We start from the raw sequence: 17,720 nt of genomic DNA, 5'->3' as shown, positions 1-17,720 counted from the left end.
GAACCTAAAAAATAAAACGAATGTATACAGCAAAACAGAAACAGACACAGATATAGAAAACAAACTAGTGGTTACCAGTGGGGAGAGGGGGAAATTAGGGATATAGGATTAAGAGAAACTACTATGTATAAAATAGATAAGGCAACAAGGATATATTGTACAGCACAGGGAATTATAGCCATTATCTCATAATAACTTTTAATGGAGTATAAACTATAAAAATACTGAATCACTATGCTGTATTCCTGAAACTAATATTGTAAATCAGCTATACTTCGATTAAAAAATAAATAACACACACCTCCACACACAGTTTCTCTCATTACTGTAGGAAACGGTCTTTGATACTGAAAGTTGTCGAAGTAAGGTAAATGTTTTGAAAACAATTTTACTGAGCAATTTGAAGAGTAAATGAAAATTAAAGGTTGAAATAAAAATTGCTGAAGATGAGAATAGAGAAAAAATATTCACTGGTATCAAAGGAAGGGAATGAAATTAAAAACAAAAAGACAAGATGAGGGGGTCACAGAGGATACAAGAAAGAGGTGGAAGTACTTATCAGAAGGAGGGCAGTATTAGTCAATCAAGGCAATAACTGTGAACATGATGGAACCAGCGAATGCCATAACATGCATATACAGCTTGAGAACAGTACATTGGCACAAAAAAGACTATGAAACAGGCAACTGGAAAGAATTAAAGGAAGAAAAGAAAGAAGCAAAGACATTATAAAAGTGAGACTGCTGTGTGACGGGGAGAGCTGACAGAGAGAAAAGAAGAGGTGGGCAGGAATCAGATTGTACGGGTTATAGTAAAGATTTAAAATTTTTCTGGATGACAGACACTGGAGGTTTTTAAGAAGGACAATTATATGATCTCAGAGTCAGATCCACAGCAAGCAATCTGTTGACAACAAGCAATGAATGAATGAACGAATGAATTTTTCACAACTTTTGGAACCACTGTGGTCAGTTCAACCTCTATATATATTTTGGCTTAGGTAAGACTGAACTTTTGAGGTGTTATAATCATCTTCCAGTCACCCATTGGTTAATTATAACATATATAAATTTCTTGAATCAGGGATGTAGTGTGATTGAGAAACAGCAACTAATAAATCTGGCAACAGAAGATCCAGGTTAGAGTATCTATTGTTACTAGCTGTCCAATCCTGGGGAACTGGAGTTTCAGTTTCTCCATCTAAAAAGTGAGAGAACTTTAACCTGTCCTGTTTATCTCAGAGAGCTGTTATGAGAAACAAACTAAACAGACCGACTGTTTTCATTACTAGGTTGTCTGAACACCTAGAATAATGTCTACATGTAACAGACACTCAAAACACTTACTAAATAAATGGAAAGAGGATCATATATACAAAAGTTAGCTGTAAATACTAAGAATATTCAGGAGGGTGGGAGTAAGGCTGGCCATAAGTTCTAGAACATTACAGAAGAGAAAGAATAAATGCCCTCACTCTACCAGTCACAGAAGATTTATTTTTAAATAATTCTTTTTTCACCCATGAATAATCTGCCTCAGGAACTTCCTAACATCAGCAAGAGAAAACGCAGAAAAAAACTGGTAAGATTTTTTACAACATGGAACACATTTTTTTTAAAAAAAAAAAGCTGTAGTCTAATGAATGGCCTTATTAAGGCTGGTAGACATCTCCCTAAACTAAATGATACAACCAACTGATATACCAGAAGAATTTAATGATCAAGGATAACAAAGTTTTCTTAGAAAAAATAAATGTGAAAATAACTAACAGAGATATGAAGGGGAACTAACTGTAATAGATATGGAAACATAAAATAAATGTAATACAATGTATTTCATACTGATAAAAGGATGGTAAGAGACATACATGAAAGAATAATCTTAAAAATAGACCCAAAGTGCCATTTCAGTCAATGAGGAAAAAATGAATTACTTAACAAGTGGTGTTGGGATATCTGACCAACCTCTTGTAAGGGAAAAAAAGCTTCAATCTTATCTTATGCCTTATATTAACAATAAATACGGTAAAACTTCCTTACCATAGAACATTCACATTTCATCAGAGAATAGTTTCATGGGACTAGTAAAGACTTAATTTAACATAGGCTTACAAACCTGTTCGTAAATTTAACACCATTTTTCTGGATATCTACTGTACTGAAATTTTTATTATTACGAAGGACTTTTTCTTCCTTGCATGTTACACGAAAATAATATCCAAATTGTGTGTTGGAATCCAGTTTAATCTGTTTGCCAGGATCCAAGCCTTCATGATCAGGAAAAGAAAGAAAAAGTATGTCATAGATATCTACAGCCATTTTCAATATAAGTGTTTAAAACACTTAAATCTAAATAGTGAAAAATACACTTTTATTACATGACAGCATACTGGAAATTATTAATATTATCCAACTGGGAAAGATGCACATCCTACTTCACTTACTTCACTCAAAAAACTACATGAAAATACTTAAACCCCCTTATTAATGTTAGCTTCTGATGTGGAGGCCTTTCTAGGTAAACCCAACCAAGGCTGCAGAGCACCAGCAGTGGGTAGCACACACTGTTCTAAGATGCTGTGGGCATGAGGGTAGATAAGAAATGGTCACTGTCCTTGAGGAGTTCTGCTGAGGGTTCTTTAGTTAACCAAAGCATTTCTCTGGAACTAATATAGAGTATAATTAAAGAAAACAAATATACTTTCCAAACAAAAACTTGAGACTCTGACAATGAAGCCCTAGAAAAACTAGGACATATACTTCGTGTTAAGTGTAGGAAGCTTCACAAAACAAGCAATGACCAATCAGCTAGACTTCATGCACCTAAGATTTTTGAGTTTTTATGTTTGTCCTGTCCTCATAATCTCATTCATCATTGTGATCTTTAGACCCCAAACCAGAAGAGAGAGATACTGTCTACAAATTTATTTGCTAAAGCATGACTATGGAATGTTAGAAGCAGCAAACAACTAAAGACAGACCTCACTTGACCAGAGAGGAAAGAGACATAGAGAGAACATGGAGAGATCTATGAAATGAGGAGGGTAAATTTCAATATCCTTCAAGGCAAAGATTCTTAAATCTAGGATCTAGTTCATATAAGGACTCTCCAAGGAAACTATTTGTAAAAATTTTTATATATGTTGGTATGGGCATATACAAGAGTACTGCTGCTCTGAGGGGTCTTCTACTATGCTAAGATTTATTTGTTCAACATACATGTGAGAGATGCTCAGAACAAAGAGGTTTATAAATTCAGAGCAAAAGAGAACAAAACAGTGTGACTAATTAGGGAACTGATAATCCAGGGAATTTAAATCTAATAATTTTTTTAAGTTGATATTAATGACGTGCTTGGGAACCCCAAAGCCAAATCAATGAACTATTCCTAGTAGAATTAGGCTTATAGAGGAGGTAACATTTAAAACAGGTCTTATTTAAAAGACACGATGCAAGGGCATGTAGGGTGATTTGTCTGGCAGGAACGTGGGATAGGGAAATTAGTAAGAGAAGAATCTGAAGGGGAGGCCAGGCTCCAGATGTAAAGAACCCTGTAGGCAGACTTTATGGGACTGTAATTTTATTCAGCAGAAAAGGGGGCTGGCACTTTAAACAACGAAGTGGCACGATCAATTGTGTCTTCTAGGAAAGCAATTCTGACTCCAGTATGGATACTATGTAGACAAAAGAATTATTCAAACTTCCAAGAACCCATTCTTACCTAGTTCTCTAGCTGCACTTATTAATGTTGACTGCATCTTCTTTTCTAAGTCATCCATTATTTCTCTTAATTCACTCAAGTTAGGATCAAATGAAGGTTTTACAAGGAATTCATGGTTTTCCACCTGGAGACAGAACAAAGAGTAGCTAAATTTTATCAATGATGGGTAAAGATGGAAGTCATGAAAGTATTTTGCTTAATTTAAAATTCACTAATGTTTTGAGTTAAATGATTCACTATCCATAAGTTACTCAGTCACACTATAAGGAGTTTCTATATATTAACAGATATAAAGAGTTCTGTTTATTAGGAGCTTAGATCACTGGATACAGAAAAATTATTCATATGAAACATAGTGCTGATGATAATTTTGTCCCTAACAGTATTTATTATTTTTATTTATATTTTTCCCTAAGCAATATTTAAAGACTGTAACAGAATGTGTAGTTTTTGCCCAAATCAAGGATCCATCTTAGGAATCTCGAAAAGTTAGCTCTTGAAATCCCTTTTTGAAACAAAATGACTAAAACTTGAACAGACAAATTATGAAAGAATATTTTTTAAAAAGAATGAATCCTATCCTTATAGACATTAAGAACTACTGAAAAGACCTAATTTTATGTAAAAATATAAGAGTCAGTTTTCTAAAACAAGATTTTTAAAACTTCAGTAAGTGAGATTGATATAAATTCTTCCCAATTACTATTCACTTAATCAGAGCACACCTTCTTCACATACCAAAATTGAACACCACAATAGGGAAATAAAATCACAATACAGAAAGCTAGCAAAAAAAGAGAATAAAACGTTAATCAAATAACTTTCTCAATTTAAACCAACAAAAGATTTAATTATATAATACACTAAAATTTAACATTTCAAATAAACCTAATTTTTTAAAAGGCAAAAGATTTGTAAAAATAGCTTTGCAAAATATAAAAATGTAAAGGTTGACATTTTCTTTTATAAAACAGCACTTGTTTGCATGTATGAGAAAAACATCAAGTCATTAAATGGGCAGGCATAAAAACACACAACTCATAGATGAGAAAATAAGTAGTAAACTAAAGCCACAGAAAACTGCTAAAGCTCCATAATAATAAAACACATGAATATTTAAGCAACCTTAAGATATTATTCTATAGCTTTTTTTTTTTTTTTTTTTTTTTGGCGGTACGCAAGCCTCTCACTGTTGTGGCCTCTCCCGTTGCGGAGCACAGGCTCCGGACACGCAGGCTCAGAGGCCACGGCTCACGGGCCCAGCCGCTCCGTGGCATGTGGGATCTTCCCAGACCGGGGCACGAACCTGTGTGCCCTGCATCGGCAGGCGGACTCTCAACCACTGTGCCACCAGAGAAGCCTATAGCTATTTTTTTTTAAGGAAAAAGAAAAACCCTATCACCAAATACTAATGAGGCTATAGTGAAATTAGTATACTCATTCATTTCTGGTGAGAATCTAAGTTGTTATAACCTTTAAAAAAGAAAAAGCAATATGAGACAAGACTCAGAGATATTTGTTATACTCTGACTAGCAATTCTACTCCTGGGAATTCAATCTAAGGAAATAATGCAACAGAAGCAAACAACACAGGGATGAATAAAATCTCTACAGATTTATCTGTTACAACAAGACCTGGAAATAACAGAACATCACAATATTTGCACAATCGTACATCACTAGAATATTATACAGTTATTTAAACAAACAATGAAGATGATCTAGAAACAAGGACCAAGACTTATGATAATCCAAGGAAAAAAATAATGCTACAATGGTGGATTGACAGTGTTACAGAACTGCCTTCTTCCAATGAAACTTAAAGAGAAGTGAGGCTGAGCCAGGCTTAGTTCAAATCCTCACTCCCACCTTCCAGAAATCCTCTGGTGAGTCAACAAAACCCTGAGAAATCTCACTAATAATCCCAACCTGGAGAGCAGAAAGTTGAGGGGTGCCCTTACAGTTTCCTTCCGCAGATGGGGGAATACTATTCTGAAAATGCTGCTGGGAGACCCCAGTGAAGCAAGGGAAAGTGATGACTGAGCTCTAACTTAGTAAACACTCTTAGGTCACACACCAACTGGAGTATCCTTCACTAATGCCTTACTCCTCCCAAACAATGGATAAGAAAATATACCACCCAACTAAGTGTTCTAACCTAGAACTGAGGTATTCTAACAAACACAACATAATGACCTCTACGAGTTGTCTTTCAGATTATCACCCACCTAGCTCCAGAAACACACACACACATTACACCAGACTACACAAAGGAAATGGAACAAAATAAACCCAGGCTTAGAACTCCAAAACGGGATAATGAAATCAAGAAGCAAGATAAAAAGAATAAGGAAGGGAAGTTAGATCCTAGCAATATCATTAAAATACAAATAAATACAACATAACAAAGAAGAGGAGAGATACTGTTGAATCAAATTACCTGTACTGACATAGTAGAAAAGACTTGATATAATCAGAGAGAATTCACATGAAAGAGATTAAAGTAATTAGAGAGGAGAAAGTAAGTATGGAAGATACTAGAAATCTTCAAAAACTCCACTATCCTAGAAATACTAGATAAAATATTATAAGCACTTTTTCAAATAAGTGTATAGTTGAGTTAGGGAAAACTATGTCTGAGCTCCTGCAAAGTGGAGAGTCCCCAGCATAGAGCAAGGCTGGGGACCATGTTAAAAACCTACCTCATGAGATATGGTAACATGAGATACGGTAACAATTAGGGAAACGTGCCTCTATCAGCCTGGGCCCCTGGAAAAGGGAAGGCGGGGGCAGAATCTCCTCTCTGACAATGTGTGACTAAAAGCCAGCCTTTACTGTATATAAAATAGATAACTAATAAGAATCTACTGTCTAGCACAGGAAACTCTACTCAGTACTCTGTAATGACCTATATGGGAAAAGAATCTAACAAAGAGTGGATATATGTATATGTATAACTGATTCACTTTGCTGTACAGCAGAAACTAACACAACACTGGAAATCAACTATACTCCAATAAAAATTAATTTTAAATAAATAAATAAAAGCCTGCCTTCACTGGAGTTGGGATTTCAAATGTCTGCTGTATGTCTCAGCAGTGAAAAAGGCTGCTGGGTATGGCCATTTCTATTATCCCCTCCTTCTACAGTGACAGAACCGACAATTTTTCATGAGACACGTAGCTACTAAGAACAAAGACTACATTTTCCAGCTTTGCTTGCAGCTGGTGTGGGCATGTAACTAAATTCTGACCAACAGAATGTGAGCAGGAATGATGTGTACCATTTCCAGAATGTGTCCTCCTCTTCCCCTTTAGTCCTCTCCCATTGGCTGGAATAAAGATAAGGTAGTAAGCCATCCTGGACCTTGAAGATGAAGGCAACACCCTAAGGATGCTAGAGAAGTAAAGGGGAGACAGGGTGCAGAGACAGTGGGGCTGCCCTGCCAGCCCTGTGCTGCTATGCCCACACTGTCGTGATAGAAAATGAAACCCCTATTCCTGTTTAAGCCACTGTTATCGATTTATTTGAGGTTTCTTTTTCAACAGCTAAATCTTTGCCCTAACAAATGTAGAAAGCTACAGGCTGAGAAATAAATGTGTTATTGGGTTAATTACATTTGTAGGGTATAAGGCAAAAGCAAATTTTATCTGAGAGATATATGATTTGCCTGTATGATTTGCACAGAAGGAACCCAGATAAACGAGAATTCATAATCTAAACATACATAACAGACAAGGAAACAAGCCATCACGAGTAAGAGAGTCAAAAAAAAAAAAAAAACGGTAAGACTCAGCAGAAAGAAGGAACAGATTTAAATGCAAGAAATTTTCGAGATGGAATATTAAGAATGGGAATGGAACACCTGAGCAAAGAACAAGCTACTACTTAAAAAAAAAAAAAAGACTAGGCAGACTTAGAAATGAACCAAACAACCTCTATAAATGAAAAATATAATCATTAAAAAAAAAACAATTCCCGGATGGGGCCGTGGTTAAGAATCCACCTGCCAATGTAGGGGATATGGGTTCGAGCCCTGGCCCAGGAACATCCCACATGCCATGGAGCAACTAAGCCCATGGGCCACAACTACTGAGCCTGTGCTCTAGAGCCTGCACCACAACTACTGAGCCCACGTGCTGCAACTACTGAAGCCCACCCGCCTAGAGCCCGTGCTCTGCAACAAGAGAAGCCACCACAATGAGAAGCCTGTGCACCGCAACGAAGAGTAGCCCCTGCTCGCCACAACTAGAGAAAGTCCACGCGCAGCAACGAAGACCCAACATAGCCAAAAATAAATATAAATAAAATAAATTTATTTTTAAAAACCCAATGGGATTGTTAAACAACATATTAGAGCTGAAGAATGAGACCATCTGAAATAATCACAAAGAGAGAAGCACAGACACGTGGCAGAAAAAGAATGCAAAAGTCTGACACATGTCTAATCATAACTTTAGAAAAAAAGAGTAAACACAATAGTCAAAGAGATAATGACTAATAATTTTCCATAACTAATAAAAGACATGAATTCTCTGATTAAGAAAACACAGCAAATCCAAATAGGAAAAATAAAAAAGAAATCCACTTTTGGGCCCAGTGTAGTAAAAGGAACCAATATCTGGGATCAAAACTTGTAAACAATAATAGTGCAAGCCAGCAGACAATGCAACACAATCTTACAGGTACTAAGGAAAAGTAGCTGTCAATGTGGAATTGTACACTCAGATAAAATATCCTTCAAGAACAAGGGTGACATCAAGCAGGGGTTCGGGGGTGGGATGAATTGGGAGATTGGGATTGACATACATACACTAATATGTATAAAACAGATAGCTAATAAGAACCTGCTATATAGCACAGGGAATTCTACTTCACTCCACTGTACAGTAGAAACTAACACAACATTGTAAAAACAACTATACCCCAATAAAAAAAAGAACAAGGGTGAAATGCAGACATTTTCCAACAAACAAAATCTGACTAACAGACTCCCCCCCACCAATAAAGGAACTCCTAAAGAATATCCAGGAAGAAGAAATGAACAGCAAAGAAAATGGTAAGCAGATGGGCAAATCTTAACACTGACTATAGAGAAATCTAAGGGGTAAAAAAGATAGGACTAAAATATCAACCAGTAACGAAGAAATATAATCTGATCTAAGGTATTCTAAGGTCCTAGTATTCTGGGGGAGACGTAAGAAGATGCTGATAACACTTTTGACTTTGATGAGTTATGTATACACATTTTTTTAAAAAATTTGTGAAGAACTTCAAACCAGTGCATGTGTGATAGGATAGAGGAGGAGCATAAGAGGGAAAATGGGAATTTTTAAAACCCAATCAACATAAAATTAAGAAAGAACTGGTAAGGGGAACCAGGAACGGTAAGAATCACAAAATAATTCGGTAGAAATAAATCCAAATTGCCACTTTAAAAAAAGAGATTATCAAATTAAACTTTTTTTTTTTTTTTGGCTGCTATGGGTCTTCGTTGCTGCGTGCAGGCTTTCTCTAGTTGCGGTGAGCTGAGCCACTCTTCGATGCAATGCACAGGCTTCTCACTGCGCTGGCCTCTCTTGTTGCAGAGCACAGGCTCCAGGCACGCGGGCTTCAGCAGTTGTAGCTCATGGGCCTAGTTGCTCCATGGCATGTGGGATCTTCCCACACCAGGGATTAAACCCACCACCAGGCAGATTCCTAACCAATGCACCACCAGAGAAGTCCCTATCAAATTAAATTTTTTTTAATTTTTTAAAAATTTATTTATTTATTTTTGGCTGTGTTGGGTCTTTGTTGCTGCCACGGGCCCCCTCCAGTTGCAGCGAGCGGGGGCTACTCCTTGCTGAGGTGCACAGGCATCTCACCACGGTGGCCCCTCTTGTTGCAGCATGTGGGCTTCAGTAGTTGTGGCACACGGGCTCAGTAGTTGTGGCTCGTGGGCTCTAGACTGCAGGCTCAGCAGTCATGGCACACGGGCTTAGTTGCTCCACGGCACATGGGATCCTCCCGGACCAGGGCTCGAACCCATGTCCCCCGCACTGGCAGGCAGATTCTCAACCACTGTGCCACCAGGGAAGTCCTCAAATTAAATTTTAAAATAAATAAAATCCAGCTATAAGTTTTTACCTAAACCAAAAAAACTCACGAAGGATGGGAAAAGATATACCATGTAAAAAACAAAAAAGAAGGACTCTGGCACTGCTTTCTTATGATCAGACAAAATAAATCTGAGGCAAAAAGCATTACATAATAATAGCATTACTATTATTTAAATATCCCTAAGAATGATAAAGGTTCAATTGCCCACACACACACACAAAATGACAGCTCTGTGCCTTGAAAACATATGAAGCAAAAATGTACTGAATTTATGAAGACATCCACATTTCTCTCAGTAACTCAGCAGATTAAAATTAGCAAGTATCCAGACAATGTGAACAAAACAACTAAAGCTTTATCTAATGGACATATAGAGAACTCTGCAACCAAAATTAGGGAGCACTCATAATACACACATACATGGAGAAGTTTTATGACACTGACACATACCAAGCTTGGAAATTTAAAAACTTACTTCTAAACAAAAACTTACTTCTAAACAAATGACAAACCAAAGAACAAATAAATGATAATGGAATAAAGGACTTAAAACTAAGTAAGAAATTGTACCTCTCAAAACGTATAGGATTCAGTCAGCTAAAACAACACAATGAAAGGAAAGTATAATCTTAAGTGCTTACTAAAAAAGAAAAGGCTGGAAAAGTAGTGAATGCTCAACTAAAGAGGCTGAAAAGAGACCAAAATTAGATGAAATATATATGTAAGAATGGAAATTAATGGAAAAAAAAAAACCCCAAAGATACAAAAGAGGATTTTAAAGGTTGATTTAGACAAGTTGATTCTCTAAAAAACAGACAAACTATGGAAAGGAAGAAGTGTCAAGGGAGGCACAAACAAATTATATTAAAAATAAACAGGAAATCTATCTGCAAATACAGCAGTCCTTTTAAAAATAATAAGCAATCACTATAAACAACTTTTAGCAATTGGAAAACTCAGCAATATATATCTACTAGAAATATATTCAGAATATAAATAGAACACTTACAACTCAACAACAGAAAGACAACACAATTTAAAAATGAGCAGGGCTTCGCTGGTGGCGCAGTGGTTGAGAGTCCGCCTGCTGATGCAGGGCACGCGGGTTCGTGCCCGGGTCCGGGAGGATCCCACGTGCCTCGGAGCGGCTGGGCCCGTGAGCCATGGCCGCTGAGCCTGCGCGTCCGGAGCCTGTGCTCCGCAACGGGAGGGGCCCCAGAGTGAGAGGCCCGCGTACCGCAAAAAAATAAATAAATAAAAATAAAAAAATAAAAATGAGCAAAGGATCTGAAGAGACATTTCTCCAAAGATACAAAATGATCAACAAGGACTTCCCTGGTGGCGCAGTGGTTAAGAATCCGCCTGCCAATGCAGGGGACACGGGGTCCAGCCCTGGTCTGGGAAGATCCCACATGCCGCGGAGCAACTTAGCCCGTGCGCCACAACTACTGAGCCTGTGCTGTAGAGCCTGCGAACCACAACTACTGAGCCCGCATGTTGCAACTACTGAAGCCCACGTGCTGCAACTACTGAAGCCCACGCGCCTAGAGCCCATGCTCCACAACAAGAGAAGCCACAGCAATAAGAAGCCCATGCACCACAACGAAGAGTAGCCCCCCTCACCGCAACTAGAGAAAACACGGGCACAGCAACGAAAACCCAACGCAGCCAAAAATCAATCAATAAAATTTAAAAATAAAATAAAATGATCAACAAATACATGAAAAGATACTTATCATTAGACACCAGGGAAATGCAATTCAAAACCACAATCAAATACAACTTCATACCAACTAGGATGGCTATTAAAACAACAAAACAAAACAAACAAAAACCACAGAAAATAACAAGTATTAGCAAGAATGTGAAGAAACTGGAATCCTCATATATTGCTGGTGGGAATGATAAATGGTGCCGGGACTATGGAAAACAGTGTAGTGATTCCTCAAAAAGTTAAACATAAAATTACCATATGACTCAGCAATTTCACTCCTAGGTATATACCTAAAAGAACTGAACAAATACTTGTACATGACTGTTCAAAGCAGTACTATTCATAATAGCCAAAAAGTAGAAACAACCTTTAAGTCCATCAACAAGTGACTAGATAAACAAAATGTAGTATATACATATAATGGAATATTATTGAGTCATAAAAGAAGCCAGTCACAAAAGGTCACATATTGTATGATTCCATTTATAAAAAATGTCAAGAATTGTCAAGTCCATAGAGATGAAAAGTAATTGGTGGTTGCCAGCATCTAGGGAAACTGGGAAAAGTAAGTAACTGCTAATGGGTATGGGTTTTCTTTTGGTGATAATGAAAATATTTTAGAACTAACTGGTAGTGGTTGCACAACAGTGTAAATGTACTAAATACCAATGAATAACATGCTTTAAATTGGTTAATTTTATGTAAATTTCCCTCCAAAAAATGTAATCATTGGGAAGAAAAAAAAAGGAAAAATATATTTATGGATGGAAAGACTCAATGCTAAGAGGGAGAAGATATGGGGATATATGTATACGTACAGCTGATCCACTTTGTTATAAAGCAGAAACTAACACACCATTGTAAAGCAATTATACTCCAATAAAGATGTTAAATTAATTAATTAACTAATTAATTTTAAAAAAGACTCAATGTTGTAATGATGTTGATTCTCCCCTAAGTTAATCATTAAATTAAATGCAATTTTAATCAAAATACTTAAGACAATATTATTTATAAAGTTTAGAAATAACCAATAGCACATATTAATGATATGATGAAAATATTAACATTAATGAAATGCATGAAAATTATAATAAACACCAATTTCAGGATAGCATGTAATTCTGTGGAGGGATGTATGCAAACAGGACTTTATAGTGTGCATATAAATGTTGATTATATTAGTATGACAAGTAATTTATAATCAAAATTTTAAACCTTTAAATACCTCAAAAAGGAGGAAAGTGGACGGAGAAATTAACAGGAGAAAGAATGTGGATAGAAAGAAGGGGAAAGGAAGGAAAAGGGGTGGGAAGAAAGAAGGAAAGAAAAAGAGGTCAAGGCCCAGAGGGGGCCAGACAGAGGAAAGGGGGAAGGTGAAAGTGGGGAAAGATAAAGGGGTGAAGGAAAGGGAACAGGAACGAAGAATTCTTCAGGCATCCAGGCAGAGAAGATTACCTGGAATGCGGGGATGGGGAGGCGGGTGGGAGGACAGGGCGGTAGTAAATCAAAGTTGATAACAGACATTTCATTGACACTGAATGTCAGAAGATAGTGGTGCATCACCATTAAAGTTTAGGAAAGCTGTAACTATAATAATAAAGATTTGCTCGAGAATAAAGCTAAAAGACAGATATGCTTATCAAGCATGAAATAATTCAAGGACTATAATATCCATCAACCTTTCTTTTTAAAAAACCCAAAACACCTGAAAAACAGATCTAGCCAAATAAAAGTGGAATCAAGCATTTTAAGGCCAGGAATGAAGAAGCCATGGTAAAAGGACATGGTAAGCACTGAATCCATTTACATATAAACATGAACATTAAACAGCCTGGAAATTGGAATTAAGGCTACAGACATGTTGTGCGTATTTTAGCCCTGGCCAGTGTAAAAATATAACTATTAATAAATACCAAGAGGTATGAAGGGAGTTCTACAGAAGCACATACAAGAGTGGTTAACTGCTCAACTTTCAGAGCAGGTAATTAATACTCCAAAATTGAAATATGTCCTTCAAAGAAATCTCCAATCTCCTCATATTTTTCCTAATGTAAGTTTCTTTAACCTATGTTTTAGATTATTTTCCCTCTCTTATGGTAAAAAATTATTCATCTGAAGTTCAACAATTCCCTCCCATAATTTTTTTTTTCTGTTACACTGAAAACCATTAGGTTGGACCCTCTTAAAATTAGAAGTTATGTCTATAGTATAAGCTCATTTCTCTATCTATGCATCTGTCTGTACATAACCATAAAAAGACCATTAGCTGTACCATTAGCTGTGTCTCAATGGAGGCACTACTAGGATTTTGAGTGGGACAATACTTTATTGTAAGGGACTAAAACACAAAATTTCAACATCTGTCCTCTAAACCTTCAATACTGCCCATACTTGAGAAAAGACTAAATGTTAGTAACAGTTATTTCTGGGTGGTAGATGTGGAGGATATTTTTAACTACCATCTCTCTACCTTTCTGCATTGTGTGAATGCTATTTTATATAGGTATCAGTTTTACAAAAACAGTGTTTTGTTTTTTATAGGACAACAATAAGAAAAAATGCCAACATTTTGACAGTTAATTCTAGATGGAAGAATATGAATACTTCCGTGTTTTGTATTTCTTTTTCGTTTCCGAGTACAAAAACTTTAAAGTATTTATATTTAATTTAAAGTTATAGTTAATTTAAAGTTATAAAGTATCTTTATAACTTACATATACTTATACAATAATGATATAGTTGTATGAGGATTATTTAATTGTGGTTTTTTAAAAACTATTTCAATTTCTTCTGTCCCAGTATTTTCAATAAAAATTTATCTAAAGTCATTACTTTTCCAATAGTAGATGAATTATCAGTAATAAGTGTATGTAAAAACTAAGATTCAAAGATAAAATGGTCCAAATACATACAGAAAGGTTTAAAAATTTAATACATCTCACTGAATCACCCAATAAACAAATATTGTTTGCATTTTTGTGAAAAATCATTGTTTTTTTTGAACCCCGTCTTGGGGTAGTTTTGCTCTACATTTACTTCAAAAATGGAAAACCCGGGGCTTCCCTGGTGGCGCAGTGGTTGAGAGTCCGCCTACCGATGCAAGGGACACAGGTTCGTGCCCTGGTCCAGGAAGATCCCACATGCCGCGGAGCGGCTGGGCCCATGAGCCATGGCCGCTGAGCCTGTGCTCCACAATGGGAGAGGCCACAGCAGTGAGAGGCCCGCATACCACAAAAAAAAAAAAAAAAAAAACCTTTCTATAAGATTTATGGAAAGCAGCCACAAAAAACACCCAACGCATTTATATAAAAAGCTAAGCCTAGGAAAAAACAAAAATTAACCCAACCACTCATATAAATGACTGCTCCTCTCATCACATGAATTCCTAAGTGCACAGGTAGAAAATATGAAATCATACATGAAATGATTGATATCCTCTTGAGGTTTTCTCAAAGTGGTTCTGAGTCACGTAACTGAAATACCTAAATTCACTACAAATATCTACAATGACAGTGAAGGTTTGAATTCATCTCATAACCTGAGCTAAGTTTAAAAGTTTGTAACTGAGAATAAAGACAGAATCTTAGGAGACACTCCTGGTGGTCTTACAACAGTTATTTCCCTCCTTCTCCCTTCCCAGTAGTGCTCTTACTTTGTGTATCTCCAACTAGACAAATAACCTACCCCTTGTATCTTAGGCCAAACATCCCATCCTATTTCTCTGGCCACAATCATTGCTTAAATAGTCCCATCAAGGCAAACTTCAGGACTCTTTCTTGCAATATGGCATGAACTGCTACTGGTAGGTAGCCATCCTAGAGCCAAAAGAGGAACCAGCCCTAGGTCAAAATTTAAATCATAAAAAAATAGAAGAGATCAAGAAATTAGGTCCTTTGGATGGCCTCACAGAGCTGCTGAATAAAGCGACTCTAAATAAAGCCTACCGTATCTCTAGACTTAAAATTTCATGAGCCAAGGTATATTGAGAGTTTAGATTACCTGCAAAAATAGAGTCCTAACTGATATTAAGTTTAACCACAAATAATCTACTCAGAAAATTTTAAAAAAGCAAACCCATAACTCACATCTTACTGGCACAGTACTTAATGTTGAAGGGGTCCACAACATGTCACTGTGGCATAAAAATTATATTGAGGTGAAAGCATGAGAGTAGACTTTGTTTCTGAACTCTCTTATCTCCCTAAAAGCAGAGCCTCCCCAAAGAACTCAATTGTCCTTAAGTCCTTTCCCAGGGAGTTTCACTACCAGGGAAGTCAAAACTATCATATCTTCCATCTGTTCTCCAAAGAGCTCATTTATCTTTCCTAAAAGCCATTTGTTTTACAATAAGTGCCTTTTCTCCCACTCCCCTTCCCCTAATATCCCCAAATTCTAACAGCTTCCTTGAGTCACATTTTTCTGTGAACTCCAAGTCTGTTCTCTTGCTAATTTTTTTTGGGGGGTCAGTTTAATTACCAGTCCCCCAAACAATGAACCTAAGAAAGGAGAAGAAAAGTTTTCTTCCCCTACAAAGTTAACTACTTAATATTCTACTTTCAGATTTAAAAACTGAGGCTTGTCGTATCTAAAGTGACAGCAATGAAATGAGGACAAATGACCTCTTCTTTTGCAGTCTATATCCAACCAATTATTGCACTGCTTACCTTCGCAATCCACTCTTCCCAGACATTTATAAAATCTTATAACGCTCTAATCCCATAGCGTCATTCAAGAGTGAACACTGACTACTATTTTACAGTCACAGCAAATTCTAGTTTAACAGATATGTGTCAAGTATTTCAGAGCAAAGTAAAAATCTTAACCCACAATAAGGATAATACAATGGAGCTGAAGAAAGCACACCAGGCTGTTAACATTGTTCATCTGAAAAGAGGGAAGGAGAAAAATCAAGGACGGTCATTTTTGACTCTGTATTTCTTTCCATCATTTTGTTTCACTTGTTCTAATACTACATGTTCCATTTATAAGTAGAAATGCACTAAATAAAGAAAAACAGTTTAAAAATTTATATCCTGGTATTTTAAATCTCTTTCTGGAAAACTACCCACAAGCACACTAACTTACAAGTAAATGAAAAAGACTGCCCTATCACTGACAAAATATTACCAGAAAAGAAGCATTTATACCTACACACACACAGACGACACACACACACAAACACACGCACTCACACACATTCATGTGCTTCTAAAATCCAAAGATTTTAAACATCTGGATACTGCTGCCCCCTCCTTCCCAACAGGTGAGGATGTGGCCTTACCTGTGACTGGGCAGAGTTGGATATTTGTAAACATTCCTTTAAATGAAAGCAAGTAAATGTGTAGCTCTTGATGGTCAACAAAAACTCTAACTAAAATCGAGGTGGGAAAGCAAGAATTGAACTTTTCCATGTCATTACACCTATTTACACACTTGAAGGAACCCCGAGGCCAGGCAAAGCTCTGATGAAATGCTGCAGTTGATTTTGACCTTTGTGGCCAGCTTTATTAGAAACTTCTAAGTTGCTATCTCCATGCCTTAATATTGTGGGTCTCAAACTTAATCATGTATCAGAATCACCTGGTGGGCTTGTTAAAACAGATTGCTGGGCTCCCAATGATCTAAAAGTTGGGCACCTAAAACCATTCCACTAACAGCAACATTACAGAGGAAACAAGAGCTAAAACACAAGTTTTCCTAAACAAAAGATGAATGATGCAAGTTTTCTGACTGTTTAACCTACAAGTAAATGGAAAAGATTGCCCTATCACTGACAAATTACCAGAAAAGAGCATTTATACACACACACACACACACACACGTGTGCTTCTAAAATCCAAAGAGCACAGAGTAAACGAGGTTTAATTTCTTTAAATCTCAGTTAATGATCCAGTAAAAACAAAATAAATCAACATCATATATGGCAAATGTTAACTCCACTTAATCCAGTTATCAAGAAGAATGCAAAGAATCTATTCTTTATTAAGAATAATGTAAGCACATATTTCCTGCATGATTATATTTAACAGGAAAGTTAGTGTAAAAAATTTCAAAGTATTAGTATTTAGAGTCATGGTTAACTTTTTAGTATACAACCACTCAGGAGATACATCCATACTCTAACCTCCTCCCCCAAAGACCTTCTCTACGTGGAAAAAAAAACAAGAGAAGCTGACTTCTC

The 17,720-nt window shown here is 36.6% G+C and overlaps 1 protein-coding gene across 1 annotated transcript in view; it reads right to left on the bottom strand.

The window, feature by feature from the left end:
• Positions 1 to 17,720, bottom strand: part of MSH2 (mutS homolog 2) — a 72,640-nt gene that overhangs the window by 10,840 nt on the left and 44,080 nt on the right. Inside the window, exons 9-10 of the mRNA XM_082852348.1 lie at positions 3,721 to 3,844; positions 2,116 to 2,266 (exon numbers count right to left, since the gene is read on the bottom strand). Coding sequence (XP_082708474.1) covers positions 2,116 to 2,266; positions 3,721 to 3,844 — 275 coding nt within the window. The remainder of the gene's footprint in view (positions 1 to 2,115; positions 2,267 to 3,720; positions 3,845 to 17,720) is intronic.

This window comes from Leucopleurus acutus, assembly GCF_964270905.1.
Source record: "Leucopleurus acutus genome assembly, chromosome: 12".
Lineage (NCBI taxonomy): Eukaryota > Metazoa > Chordata > Mammalia > Artiodactyla > Delphinidae > Leucopleurus > Leucopleurus acutus.
Note: the sequence above shows the minus strand (reverse complement) of the source record. Positions and strands in the feature narration are given on the sequence as shown.